The sequence below is a fragment of the Stegostoma tigrinum genome, chromosome 4 (genome assembly GCF_030684315.1).
Source record: "Stegostoma tigrinum isolate sSteTig4 chromosome 4, sSteTig4.hap1, whole genome shotgun sequence".
NCBI classification, from domain to species: domain Eukaryota; kingdom Metazoa; phylum Chordata; class Chondrichthyes; order Orectolobiformes; family Stegostomatidae; genus Stegostoma; species Stegostoma tigrinum.
The window spans coordinates 122590179-122605753 of NC_081357.1; the positions used below are offsets into that span (position 1 = coordinate 122590179).

A 15575-nucleotide genomic window follows, 5' to 3' on the forward strand; every position below is an offset into this window, starting at 1 on the left:
CTTCTTTCACTCTGTACTCCATCGTCCACCCTTTTTCTCCTTTCTGTCTTTCTCACTACTTCCAGTTGTCCCGCCATTTTGATTCTTGTTGAGCAGCACCGAGATAAGAGACTCTAACATTGTTCTGCTGACTTAGTATGGCTCCAATGCCTGACCATGAGATCAATGACCTCTTGGGTATAATCGGGTTTATCAAATCCTAGGTTTACTCAAAAGACATACTTTAGAAAGGCATTTCTTGGCTCAAAGATTCCCTTGCCTTCAGTGTATATTGAAAAATTGCAGGCTTAAGATGGAGAGGAGCCATGTCCAGAATGTGTATTTGGAAATACAACCCTGTTGTGTCACTTACAAATTTATGAATTTAATTTAACAATTAGTTTGGCTTCAGTTCATAGAATAGAATAAAATAATAGTTCTCAGATTAGATTAGCCACAGCATACCTAAAATAACTTACTTTTTAAAAAGTACATACATAGGGATGAGGGTGTCACTGGCCAGGCCAACATTTATTGCTCATCCCTAATTGCCCATAGAGCAGTTAAGGGTCAACCACACTGCTGTGGGACTGGAGTCACATGTAGGCTGGACCAGACAAGGATAGCATAAGGATCACTCCCTAAAGGGCATTGCTGAGCCATATGTCTTTCCCCCCCCCCCGACAATTTAAATAGATTGACTGTCATCATTAGACCCTTCGTTCGAGATACTTATTGAATGCAAATTCCACCATCTGTCATAGCGGGATTCAAAGCCAGGTCCCTAGAACTTTATCTGGGTTAACAGTCCAATGATAATTCCACTCGGCCATTGCCTTCTTATTTACATAACATCCTTTATATTCTCAGGACAGCCAATTTATAGCCTAATAAATTTTACTGAGGTATAATCACTTGTGTCTAAACTCTCCTATACAGGAAATTAACAGCACTTCTGGTTTCATGGTCAACTCTTCTGCTCTTAATTTAGCACTTAATTTAACTTAACCAGCTTCCACCAATGCCATGTGAATAGCTGAAGCCAGCCATTGGCAAGATCTTTCAGAGACGTAAGTGTGTCAAGGAGCTGTCCCAACTCGCTATTTCTTCCCAGTTCCTCTTCCAGTCCAATCTCTGAAGCACCTATGAAATTCAGTTCTGTATTTCAGGTGGTTTCATATACTACTGGGTATTTCCAGTATTTTCTGTCATTATTTCAGCTAAAGCAATCCATGTCGTGACTGAAATACAACTTCTAAGTGATACTGCTGATACTGTTTTAGAATTTGTGATTAATGCTGCATTCTTCAGTGTGGTACATCTGTCGTCTTTGGCATCCATTTCTGTGAGCATGATATTTCGTCCGTGCCTCCAAATGCTTAATTAAACAATATGATTGAACACGATACAGGCACACTGTGGATAATGGAGATACAGCACGTCAAACAGATGGTCTGATCAACCAGAACATTATTGCATGAAAATGTTAGGATAGAATTCTTGGCTCTAGCTAGGAAAACATTGTGTCAGTGATTGGAATATTGAGACACTTTACCCCCGAAGCACAATTGGGCTTCTGCAATCTGCCAATGATCAAGTAGAACATTTAAAATAAAGACATAAATTAAGTAGAATCCCCCAGGTTCTCAAGATTGCCCTCTATGAGAGGCATGTTCAGTGGTGGGGGAGCTTCTATAAAAAAATAATTTGGGATGGAATTAACATTCATGTGGAAAAAAGGTGAGTGGATTAGATGAGCCAGCATGGATTTCTAAAGGGGGAAATTGTGTTTAACTAACTTCGTGGGCTTTTTTTGAAGAGGCGGTAGACAGGCTAAATGAGGGTAACACCAATAATGAGATGTAGTTAGAGTAGATAAGGAGAAACTGTTCCTGCTTGTAAAAGGTTCAAGAACAAGATGGCTAAATTTGAAGTGATTTACAAAGGAAGCAAATGCAACGTAAGAAAACATTATTTCACACACACTGAGTAGTTAGGATATGGACTGCACTGCCTGGAAATGCCGTTGAGGCAGGTTCTACTGAGGCATTCAGGAGGGTGTTGGATGAATATCTGGATAGAAACAATGTACAAACATATGGGGAAGAGATTGGCAGTAAGTAATGTTGCTCATTTGAAGAGCTGATTCAGACAGGATGGGCCAAATGGTCTTCTTCTGGGCCAACGCCTCTGTAGTATGGTGCACAGCAGTTCTGATAAATCTGGATTTACAGACTACAGCTCCTAAGACCTGCTGATGCATTCCTGAAGAAGCAAGTAACTCAATTATATTTGTATTCCTGTTCCTTATTTACTGATTGTTCTTTTTTTATTATTGGCAGTCTGGTGACTTGTAAAATCTTAGTAGTGCTGCTTCATTAGTGTTTTTTTTCTCAAACATTAACTTTCTTCTTAAATTCCTCTTCTCTGGCCTCTTTGCCCTCAACTCCAACAATATACAGTACAAGATGTTCATAGGCTTTTTGTCATTAAGATTGCGACCATCTGTTCAGTTGTCAGTGCTGTGTCCCTTAATTCTCCTTGTCCAACAATATAAGCTTCTTTAGAGGTCTCTCTTGCTCCATCCACAAACTTGTATCTTTTTCTCGCCTCTCTTCCATCAAGACTGAGACTCTGGTGCAGTACATGAGGAGTGTTACACTGTTGGAGGGGCCTCTTTTTTAGGATGAAAAGCCCATTCCTCACATATTACCCCACTAACCCCCATATTCAACGTAGCATTCTCTGTCACTTCCGCCACCTATGATCCGACCCCACAACCAAAGAGATATTTCCCTCCCTCTGCCTTTTGTAGGGATTGCTCTCTCTGTGATTCCCTTGTCTGCTCCCCAATCCCCACTAACCCCATCACCCCCCAGGGCCTTTCTCTTCAACCGCAGGAAGTGCTACACCTGACCCTACACCTCCTCCCTCACCTCCATCCCACACACCAAACAAACCTTTCACATGAGACAGGGATTCACCTGCACATCCTTCAATGTGGTCTATTGTATCCGCTGCTCCCAATGTGGCCTCCGCTACATCGGTGAGACCAAGCAGAGGCTCAGAGACTGCTTTGTAGAGCACCTACACTTAGTTCATGACAAACGACAACACCTTCTGGTTGCGGACCATTTTAACTCTCCCTCCCACTCTATGGGTGACATGTCCATCCTGAGCCTCCTCCAGTGTCACAATGATGCCATCCGCAAACTGGAGACACAGCACTTCATATTCTGCGCCAGGAACCTACAGCCCAATGGTCTAAATGTGGACAAAACCAGTTTCAAAATCTCCCCACCCTCAGCCTCATCCCATGACCACCCTCTGTCTCATCCCTGCCTCCTTGACCTGACACAACCTGTCCATCTTTTCTCTCACCAATCCCCACCACTGCCTACCTGCACTCACCCATCAAGATCCCACCTACCAGCCGCAGACCAACGCCTCCTCTCTATATTTCAGAGCTCCCTTCTTCCTCCCCATTTCCGAAGAAGGGTCCCGACCTGAAACATCAACTTTCCTGCTCTTCTGATGTTGCCTGGCCTGCTGTGGTCCATCAGATCCACACTGTGTTATCTCTGACTCCAGCCTTGGCAGTTCTAGCTACCTCTGAAGCCCATTAATTGTCTTTGTTACACGTAAAAGAAATACCTGGAAGGGCTGGAGAGTTAATTGCGGTGTGCTGGGTAATATTAATCCCGCAATTAAAATTACTGATCATTATCAAACTGTTATTTGACAGTTTGTTGTGTATGAATTGGCTACCCCACTTCTCACAAACTGTTATTAAACTTTGGAAGTGCTTCATTGGCTGCAAAGCAGACTGGGATTGTACGATTTATAACTGAGCTTTAGCATTCTATTTTGATGAAGATGGTGTTCCTACTCACTTTCTGTCTTTGTTCTCCTAAGCAATTGAGGTTGGAACTTTGAAGGATATTGTTAATGAACCTTGACAAAGTGCTATAGTACAGTCCAAACTCTGAGTACCACATCTTGTACGTATATGTTGGTGTTGAAGGGAGTGCACTGAGGATTCACCACAATATTCCTACGGCCCACAGGTTGATTTATGAGGAGAGATTATGAGAACTAGATTTGTGTATTCATTGTGGTATACTTATGTTTTTGGGCCATTTGAAAGCTTATTAGATGTTGAAAAAAAAGTTATAAAACAGACAGGACAATTTCTTTGCTGATGAGAAAGACAACATAATCTTAAAATCAGAAGAGATTTGGTGTAGACTAGTCTAATTTGCAATTGCAGTTGGCATGGACTGGAAGGATTAAAGGGTCTGTTTCTGCACTGTACGACTCTAGATAAACTTCTTCATGCAAAGGATAGTAGCAGCACAAAAAGCAGCAGATGCTAAATCAGCAAATTATTCACAATCTGACATCGACAGATTATTCTCCTGAATATAGAGGAATATGAAGACAAGGCAGATGGATGATGTTAAGATAATAAAATGTGAGGCTGGATGAACACAGCAGGCCAAGCAGCATCTCAGGAGCACAAAAGCTGACGTTTCGGGCCTAGACCCTCTGATGCCGCTTGGCCTGCTGTGCTCATCCAGCTCCACACCCCGTCATCTCAGACTCTCCAGCATCTGCAGTTCCCATTATCTCAGATTTGCAAACTGCAGTTTGTCTTCAACATTTCATGTGTGAAATGCACTAAGTCTGAAGTTCTTAATTGCTTTTTCAACAAGTTTGAAGTTTGAATTATTCCATCATTCTGATCACTTTGCCAGTCATTAAAATGAATCCTAATGTCACGATGTATCAGATCACTTGCTAAAGGCACAGCAGCCCCTATTCGCTACAACATTGCACAAATACCATATTAAAAAAAGGACATGGTAAAAAGAAAAAACAAAAAACATTTTAACCTCAGTATATTGTATAAATACACTGAAAAGGTATTGTATTGTGTAACTCACAATTGAATTATGCTGGTGGATATCTTATTCCCTAGCTTTCAGATAGTTACCGAAACTGGGCTTATGTGACGCATCCTACATCTTGTTCTACACTTCATTAACACTTTTGCTTGTTGACCAATGAAAAGGAAGATGGAATAAAAGCATCAAATGTCAGTAAAACTGTAGATGACCAAGCAAAAAAAAAATTCAACTTTAATGAAAATGTGATGTTAAATGTTAAGATACTGATTAGCTAGGATCTCTTTGGATGGCAAGGAAAGAGACTCAAGGAGGTGAATGCCCTAAATCGGTCCTGGCCACTGTCTCTATGATGTCAGATTTTCCTGGATGAGCTCCAATCTGCTGCAATTAATAACTGGGATAACCAAAGCCTGTTACATATTCATATGTAGGTAAAATGTTCAATTTTAAGGGCAAGCAGGCAAGAATTTCTGTCCCCACTTTCTCTCTAGTCTCCTAACCCCCTCTAGGACTTTCTGGGTACCATATTTAAAAGGCAACTAGATAGCATTTCACTCTCTGTAACCACTGAGCATGAGGGAATTATAGAATTGGCATGGTGCAGATGGTAGCCATTTGGTCCATTATGTTGCACTGGCTCTCTGCACATTTCGACTTAGTGCCAATCTGCTGCTTTTTCCCTGTAACCCTGCATGTTATTCCTGTTTAAAAACTCAGTCAATGCTCTCATGAATACTTCAACTGAAGTTGCCTCTTCCACACTTCCAGGTTTATTCTATTACCTAATTACTTACTTTGTGAAAAAGTTATTTTTCTCTCACCTTGCATTTGCTTCCTTTGCAGAGCATTTTACAAGTGCCCTCTGATTCTCAGTTCGTTACAGAGTGGGAACTGCTTCTTCTCATGCACTCAGCCCACGTCCCTCATTATTTTGAAAACTTCTATCAAAGCCTCTTCTTTTTAAAATGATTCATCACATTCAGTAACTCTTGGAATTGACAGACACGCACACCAACACTGCCTCCATACAGGTGCTCCAGCAGGGCATCTTCATGAGTCGGGATGTGAGGTTATCAGCAACAGCATATTAATAACTTGGACAATGTAAATGAATGGACTAACACCAAGTTTGCAGGATACACAAGTCTAAACAGGAATATATTCAGGTTATGAGAGTGGTGGGCAAAAAAAAATTGACAAAAAGAAGATAATGTAAGATTATGCTCTTTAGAAGGGAGAATAGGGGAAATGGTTATTATTTAAATAACCGGCCTCCTCCAGTGGTCCCCAGCATTACAGATTCCAGTCTTCAGTCAATTCGATTTACTCCATGTGATACCCAGAAACAGTTGGAGACACTGGATACTGCAAAGTCTCCGGGCCCTGACAACATTCCGGCAATAGTACTGAAGGCTTGTGCTCCAGAACTTGCTGCTCCCCTAGCCAAGCTGTTCCAGTGCAGTTACAACACTGGTGTCTACCCAGCAATGTGGAAAATTGCCCAAGCATGTCCTGTACACAAAAAAACAGGACAAGTCCAACCCGGCCAATTCCCGCCCCATCAGTCTCCTCTCAATCGTCAGTAAAATGATGGAGGGTGTCATCAAAAGTGCTATCAAGCAGCACCAGCTCAGCAATAACCTGCTCAGTGGTGCCCAGTTTGGGTTCTGCCAGGTCGCCTTATTGAAATATATAAGATTCTTGGGTCATTTGACAGAATAAATGTGGAGGGTTTGGTTTTCCTTGTGGGAATGTCTAGAACCAGAGGACATGTTGTCACAACAAGGGAGTCACTCATTTAAGACAGACATGAGGTCCTAGGAATTTCTTTTCTCAAGAGAGTAGTGAATTGTAGAATTCTTTACCACAGAACGCTATTGAACCTGGGTTAAGTATATTCAAACCTAATGTAGGTGGTCTTTTATTGCTAAGTGAATCAATGGTAATGGGGAAGAGGCGGGAAAGTGGGATTACGATTATTAGATCAGTCGTTATCCTGTCGAATGGTGATGCAGAAATGATGGCCTACTTCAACTTCTATGTCTACGAGGTGTCTTCGAAGCTCTTGGGAACCAGTGGAGGGACTGGATCCAGTGCCTCAACAGGATGAATGATCTGCTGCTTACCGTCAAACTAAGTATCACTCACTACTCAATGCTTCATGATCCTATGAATGCAAGTTTACTTTGTACGTTTAGCGCTTAACAGACTGTCATACACTAAAAAGGGTGCACGGCATCTTCTCAAGACACCCCAATTGATGTTTTCAATGCATTTTCCAAATTTGCACTACTTGCACCACCTTACTACTGCCTCCCACAAAATTTGCCAGGGTTAACACTTACAAAGCTCATGCACCATCAACTCACTAACATATTACAGTTAGGAGAACCGACACTTCTGCTTGTTTCTCAACAAAGGCTTACAGAAAACAAAAGGTGGCTTCAGGGTGAACCATTCATAGGAATATCAGTCACAGACAGCATGTGAGATTTTATTGATTTTCAGCAAGTCTCGTTTTTTGATGATTCTGAAACACCTTTCGTTCCCAGTCTGTTAAGTCATGACATCCGCTAGACCACGTTTGTCTTCTAAGTATTTCATATGACCAATCATTGTTCTAATGATTCATATCCCTATCAGTGTCTATCAGTGCAAATATAGTGCTCACATAATCAAGCTAATGTCTTATGATGCTCTTATCCTTTGTAGAAGAAAAACGTGTAAAACCAGCACAGTATGTGTGGTAATGGGGAGGGGTGTATAAAGATTCTCACCCACTTTGAGGAAGAGGCTGCAAAGAACGCAAGTGAGCTAGGGGAGGATGTTGGAGAGGAGGAGGAAATTGGATATCTACAGTCACTCTACTGAGAAAGCCTCCAATCTGCTACTCGCAGCTGCTCATTAAAAACTGTTAAGCCACTTGGTTGCATGGGCGTTATGCTTCATTACACACTAAACTTGAAATAAATATAGCACTTTGTACTACATTCCTGTGGCCTGTTTTAATCTATTGAAATATTTGACTATTACTGTTTTCCTTGTAAACTACTTTGAGGGGCGATGATGGTCCCATATGCTCACAGGCAAGTCATGTGCAGCGAAGTAAAAATGTCAAGGCTCACATTCACTGCTTTTCCCTGGGCGGGCAAAGTACCTCTGGAAAGCAGAATCTTAAGTTACATTGTTGGATCTTGGAAGTCATTCAGCAATAGTGTAGCCCCAGACCTGCTGAGTTTCTCTAGCAATTTCTGTTTTTTTGTGCGTTTCAGACCTCCAGCATCCGCAGTTCTTTGTTTTATATTCTTCAAACAGCTGGTTTGTTTGACTGGTTAGCTCATTTGGCAGATTGTATACAAAAGTGATGCCGACAGTGTGGATTCAATCCCTGCTCAGGTTATCACGAAGGAATCTCCCCATGCCTGAGGTGTGGTGACCCTCAAGTTAAGCCACCACTAGTTATCTCTCCCTAACAAGAGAGCAGTCTTATGGTGATTTTACTTTATTTACTTTGTTTTTATTTGTTCATGAAATGTGGGATTCGCTGGCCAGGCCAGCGTTTATTGCCATCCCTAATTGCGCTGAGGGCAGTTAAGAGTCAACCAATTTGCTGTGGGTCTGGAATCAGATGTAGATCATACCAGGTAAGGATGGCATTTTCCTTCCCTAAAAGGCATTAGTGAACCAAGTGGGTTTTTCCTGACAATTAGCAAAGGTTTCACGGTCATCATTAGACACTTAATTCCACCATCTGCCAGGGCAGGATTCAAACCCAGGTCCCCAGAACATTATCTCAGTCTCTGAATTAATTGTCTCGTGATTATACCACTAGGCTTTTGCCTACCCTATGTTTGTTTGGTAATGCTGTTCATAGAAGCATAGAATCCCAACAGTGTGGAAACAGGCCATTCAGCCCAAGTTCACACCTACCCTCCTGAAAAGCATCGTACCAGATGCAGCCCTCTAACGAATCCCTGTAACCCTGCATTTCTCATGGTTAGCCTGCACATCCCTGAACACAATGGGGAATTTAGCATGGCCAATGCACCTAACTTGCACATCTTTGGGCTGTGGGAGGAAACCAGATCACCAATGGAAACCCATGCAGACAGGAGGAGAACGTACAAACTCCACAGTGTTATACCATGCATCTTGGACATTTCCTGTCTTAAGCCAGTGCATCAATGTAACTTCTTGTTCAGCTTGAAAATGCATTAAAAACATTAAGTTTTGAAGACAAATGTTTAGGATTAGAGATAAATAAAGCTGCCACTGTCTCACCTGGCTGCTCTGTCATTAGAGACAGTGGTTTGACCTGAGTGTTACTCTGTCGAAGGCAAGGGGAGTTATAGTCACCTGAGCTGTTACAGGGGTTTGAACACACACTGTATTACAGACGAGGTGTCCAGCCAATTGGGCTAACTGGCCCCTTTAATGGAATTATTTATTTGGCAAATAAATATGAGGTCAAGTCAAACCTCAGGCATGAATCCTGCCACGGCAGACGGTGAAATTTGAATTCAATAAAATATTTGGAAATTTAAATCTAACCATGACTATGAACACATTGTCGATTATTGGGAAAAACCCCATCTGGTTCATTAATGTCCTTGAGGGAAGGAAGTTGCCATCCTTACCTGGTCTGGTGGACATGTGAGCCCAGATCCACAGCAATGTAGTTGACTCTTGACTGCCCTCTGAGCAATTAGGGATGGGCAATAAACGCTGCCTAAATAAAAACCAAAAAAACTGCAGATGCTGTAAATCAGGAACAAAAACAACGTGCGAATAAATAAATGCTGCCTAGTCAGCGATGCCCTCATCCCATCACTGAATAAAAAAAACCTGACTGTCTGAGAGCAGTTTTGTCTAACCTTGTGCCCATCCCGTGTTGTTTCTTATAAACTACAGTGCTCAGGCATATTATTACACACCTCTGGAACAGGTGACTGACAGGGAAGAGGCAGCAATGATAATGGAAACTGCAGATGCTGGAGAATCCAAGAGGAACCAATTTCAGGTGTCAGTTTAAAGCAGCTTGGGGTGTGTGTGGGGTGCTGCTGCTTTGTGATGTAGTGGTGATGTCCCTACCTCTGAGACAGCAGGCCCAGGTTCACAGATCTGCTATAAATTGACATCTCATGTTGGCTCCACTCCCCCCTCATTCACTTCGCACACAACCCTGCGCCGTCCAAATATCGAGGGTGCCCCGACCCTAGCCAAGTCTCCGCCGGCTCGAGCCGAGGATATCCGATCTCAGCCAATTCTCTGCAAGCTCGAGGCAACTCCTCACCTACGTCCGTGACACCACCCACGTCCTCCACCTCCTCCAGAACTTGCAATTCCCTGGCCCCCAACACCTCATTTTCACCATGGACGTCCAGTCCCTATACACCTGTATTCCGCTTGCAGATCGCGTCAAGGCCCTCCACTTCTTCCTGTCCCGCAGGCCCGACCAGTCCCCCTCCACCGACACCCTCATCCGCCTAGCTGAACTCGTCCTCACCATCAACAACTTCTCTTTTGACTCCTCCCACTTCCTACAGACAAAGGGGGTGGCCATGGGCACCCGCATGGGCCCCAGCTATGCCTGCCTCCTTGTAGGTTACGTGGAACAGTCCCTCTTTCGCACCTACACAGGCCCCAAACCCCACCTCTTCCTCCGGTACATTGATGACTGTATCGGCGCCGCCTCTTGCTCCCCTGAGGAGCTCGAACAGTTCATCCACTTCACCAACACCTTCCAACCTCAAGTTCACCTGGGCCATCTCCAACACATCTCTCACCTTCCTGGACCTCTCAGTCTCCATCTCAGGCAACCAGCTAGAAACTGATGTCCATTTCAAGCCCACTGACTCCCACAGCTACCTAGAATACACCTCCTCCCACCCACCCTCCTGCAAAAATTCCATCCCCTATTCCCAATTCCTCCACCTCTGACGCATCTGCTCCCAGGATGAGGCATTCCACTCCCGCACATCCCAGATGTCCAAGTTCTTCAAGGACCGCAACTGTCCCCCCACAGTGGTCGAGAACACCCTTGACCACGTCTCCCGCATTTCCCGCAACACATCCCTCACACCCCGCCCCCGCCACAGCCGCCCAAAGAGGATCCCCCTCATTCTCACACACCACCCCACCAACCTCCGGATACAACGCATCATCCTCCGACACTTCCGCCATCTACAATCCGACCCCACCACCCAAGACATTTTTCCATCCCCACCCTTGCCTGCTTTCCGGAGCGACAACTCTCTCCGTGACTCCCTTGTTCCCTCCACACTGCCCTCCAACCCCACCACACCCAGCACCTTCCCCTGCAACCGCAGGAAGTGCTACACTTGCCCCCACACCTCCTCCCTCACCCCTGTCTCAGGCCCCAAGATGACTTGCCATATTAAGCAGAGGTTCACCTGCACATCTGCCAATATGGTATACTGTATCCATTGTACCCGGTGTGGCTTCCTCTACATTGGGGAAACCAAGCGGAGGCTTGGGGACCGCTTTGCAGAACACCTCCGCTCGGTTCGCAATAAACAACTGCACCTCCCAGTCGCAAACCATTTCCACTCCCCCTCCCATTCTTTAGATGACATGTCCATCATGGGCCTCCTGCAGTGCCACAATGATGCCACCTGAAGGTTGCAGGAACAGCAACTCATATTCCGCTTAGGAACCCTGCAGCCCAAAGGTATCAATGTGGACTTCACCAGCTTCAAAATCTCCCCTTCCCCCACTAAATCCCAAAACCAGCCCAGTTCGTCCCCTCCACCCACTGCATCCCAAAACCAGCCCAGCCTGTCTCCGCCTCCCTAACCTGTTCTTCCTCTCACCCGAAGCGGCACCTCCATTTCCTACCTACCACCTCATCCCGCCTCCTTGACCTGTCCGTCTTCCCTGGACTGACCTATCCCCTCCCTACCTATACGCTCCTCTCCATCTTCGGTCCGCCTCCCCCTCTCTCCCTATTTATTCCAGCTCCCTCTCCCCATCCCCCTTTTCTGATGAAGGGTCTCGGCCCGAAACGTCAGCTTTTGTGCTCCTGAGATGCTGCTGGCCCTGCTGTGCTCATCCAGCTCCACACTTTGATAATAAAATGTGAGGCTGGATGAACACAGCAGGCCAAGCAACATCTCAGGAGCACAAAAGCTGACGTTTCGGGCCTAGACCCTTCATCAGAAAAGGGGGATGGGGTGAGGGTTCTGGAATAAATAGGGAGAGAGGGGGAGGCGGACCGAAGATGGAGAGAAAAGAAGATAGGTGGAGAGGAGAGTATAGGTGGAGAGGTAGGGAGGGGACAGGTCAAGGAGGCGGGATGAGGTGGTAGATAGGAAATGGAGGTGGCCCTTCGGGTGAGAGGAAGAACAGATTAGGGAGGCGGAGACAGGCATATCTTGGATATCCGAACTATGCCGAGTCTCCCCCACCCCGGACCGAGTATTCCCGATACTAGCCGAGGCTGCCACGGCGCCAGCCGAGAATCACCGATTCTAGCCGTGTCACAGATCCCTGAGCCGAGAATAACCGATCCTAGACGAGGCTCCCGCAGCCCGAGCCGAAGATCTCCGATGCTTGACGATTCTCCCCCACTCATCCCCCCCCCCGCCCCAGAATCAGCCCGAGCTGAGGTTCGCCGATTGCCGTTGTGTTGAGTGACACAAGAGGAGAAATGGCGCCCAACGATCCGTAGAGCCGGAGCGGCCGGGAAACAAGGGTCTGACAGAGGAAAATGGTGCGGACTCGGCGGAACTCGGTGCTCGATTCGGAGCTGATCAGCAGCCGCATCTCGTCAAGGACTCGCTCGTCTCGGTCCTCCGCCAAACACGACGACAGTAAACGGGTAAGTGCTCGCCGGGCTCGCCAGTCCCGATCCCCTGTCTGGCTGCGCTGACCGGTCCGTGGTTTAGGAAAGTCCGAGGATCTGAGGCTGGGCCCGACCCGGCGCTGTCGCTCTTTTGTTTCGGCTCTTGGTTTACCGCCGGAGCGGCTGCGAGGGCCGTGACAGCCCGGGCCTCCGGAGTTATGGTGCCAAGCGCCGGCCTGTCTGGCAGCTGTTAACCGGAGGGTTTTTCTGTCTCTTGTGGGGAAAAGTCTTTGTGTGTTTTCCAGTGAAGAGTCTCTCTGCAGGGGGAAGGGGCAAGACGGGCGCCGTCAGCGGCCAGCTGCAGAATGACAACTCATAATAAAACTTCAAATCAGCTTTACAACCAAATCCCCTCTAACTTGTTATTAATTATATAGCGCGTTTAGAAAGTAAACATACATGTCTGTCTTATTTCCTGCCAACACCGTGTTCTGCGGTGAACAGTTCGAAATTGTGGTCGCGCTGCCTTTTAGATGTTTATAGGATGAAAATAGATCGTCTCGGTTTTTAAAGAAAAATCCTCCGATCGTGTACGATGCTTGCGCCTACAGGGTTTTTTTGTTGCCTTTTAAAGTGTTCCCTTGTAGCGATTTAGATGTTAGCAGTTGCTAGAGGAAAGAAAGCATAGGCAACGTAAATGCCCTTGAAGACTTTGAAACTTCTCAGTTGGCAAGATGATGACATATTTTGTCAAGCTGTGCCGGCTTTTGTTCCAAGCCTTTGTGAACCAGACACTTGATAAATGCATTTCAGAATGATCTCTCGATTTCATATCTTAAGGTCTGTTCATAATGTCGACATGGACTTGTATAGTTTATTTATAGCTCTAAATTAAGTTGATAAAGGCTTTTGAATTTCCATCTGATTTACATCAAGTTACTGTTGGAAAGACGACTTGTGCTATTACTACTCAACTGGTTCATTCGTTAGCTGGCAAGTTTTGTATTTTTTAATTTGCTTTAGTGTGAAAAAATGTTTTAGATGTGTATGTGCAGTTTAAGTTTAAATATCTGGATGAATTGGCTTTTATAGACTACAATGACTTGAGTAATTAAAATGATGTGCTATTGAATGGTGTCTTGTCGAGCTAAGATGAATGCCAGACCCAAAGGTCGAAATATGGTTCTTATTAACATACACTGAAATGTTTGTAAATGTTGTAAAATGGGTTCCAAAGTACAGTGATGAAAATGTAAGCAAAAACTGAGCAATTAATCTTTTTATGATGTTTATGGAACTTTTGCCCTCCTATCTCCTTAGCCCTTGTCTTATTTAAATACTAACTGTTAAGCCACTGTTTTCCACCACTCCCTATGGCATAGAATTAGATGGAATATATGGTGCACAAACAGTCCGTTCAGCCCGTGGAGGTGTTCATGTTCTATTTGAAACTTCTCCCCATATTTCCCCATCTGACTTTTAGCACGGTTATTCTATTCCCACCTCCTCCATGCTTATCTAACTTTCCTTTTAAGTATGTTTACAACTACTGTTACAGCTATTCCCTGTTTTAGTATATTTTCCACATGGTGGCTCAGTGGTTAGCACTGCTGCCTCACAGCACCAGGGACCCAGGTTCAATTCTACCCTCAGGCGACTGGCTGTCTGTGTGGAGTTTGTACGTTCCCTATGTGTCAGTGTGGGTTTCCTCTAGGTGCTCTGGTTTTCTCCCACAGTCCAAAAATGTGCAGTTGAGGTGATTGGCCATGCTAAATTGTTCAATAGTGTCCAGTGATGTGTAGGTTGGGTGGATTAGCCATAGGATACACAGGGACAGGGTAAATCTGGGTGGCTTGCTCTTCGACGGGTTGGTGCAAGCTCAGTGGACTGAATGGCCTATTTCCACAATGTAGGGATTCTATGATATTTTCATTCCTCTCTTGGTAAGGACATTTTGAATTCAGCTCTTGATTTTGTGGTGGTTCTTGTATGGTGATGGCCTCGGTTTTGCTTTTCTCACAAATAGAAACTGTGTGTATGTATGTATATGTGTGTATATATGTATGTATATATAGTATATATTATTTTAAGGAGCTCTTAGATCACTCCTCAGCTATCTTGTTTTTTCCTCTGGGGATTTTAAAAACAAAAGAATGCACAGGGTTTGAGTGTTGCTACCTAGCCCTGCAGTTATTGCCCATTCCCAGTCGCCATTGAGAAGGTGGTGGAGTGCTGTACTGGGTATAAACTTTCAGTTCTGATATCATCCCTTGTCAATTCTTTGCATCTTTCCAGAGGCTTTCTATAATATGCCAACACAGTTTTCCTGAAAGTACATTCTATAATCTTAGGTGTCAGTTCCAATAATAACTTATGGAATTTATTTCTCTTCATTTTAGTAATAATTGAAAATTAAGATGTCCTAGTTTTATTTTAATCAATTGGGATAAATTGAGTTTCTTCTTTAGTGATATTTTTAATCAGCCTGTTCAGAGATTTTGTCTGCCTGGAGCAGGTGGACTTGTACCCAGGATTTCTGGATCAAAGGTAGGGATACTACCTCTGTGCCACAACAGTCTGTTTTGAATCTTGTCTTTTCTGCTTTCGTCCCAGTATTGTATATCTCTTTTATTTGTGGCATCCATTTCTTAGCATTCTCTTGATGCATCCATACTATGTGTTTTCTCTGGCGACAATTTGATTCTATCAGCCTGCAGTCAGTAGTTTGATTATAGCTTTAATTGTATTTTGCATAAATTCATCTTTTTCCATTTACACCAATCCTTGTTTGTAAAGTCAGTTCTTTTTACTTCCTAAAAACCAAAAGAACTGCGGATGCTGTAAATCAGGAAGAAAAACAAAGTTGCTAGAAAAGCTCAGCA

The 15575-nt window shown here is 44.4% G+C and overlaps 1 protein-coding gene across 2 annotated transcripts in view; it reads left to right on the top strand.

Moving 5' to 3' along the window:
- The first annotated feature begins 12509 nt into the window (after positions 1-12509).
- atad2b (ATPase family AAA domain containing 2B) overlaps positions 12510-15575 on the top strand; it is a 125325-nt gene continuing 122259 nt past the window's right edge. The window contains exon 1 of one of the 2 annotated variants that reach the window (XM_048530670.2): positions 12510-12729. In XM_048530670.2, coding sequence (XP_048386627.1) covers positions 12619-12729 — 111 coding nt within the window. In that variant the 5' untranslated portion in view covers positions 12510-12618. The remainder of the gene's footprint in view (positions 12730-15575) is intronic. The other variant, XM_048530668.2, reaches the window with a different exon arrangement.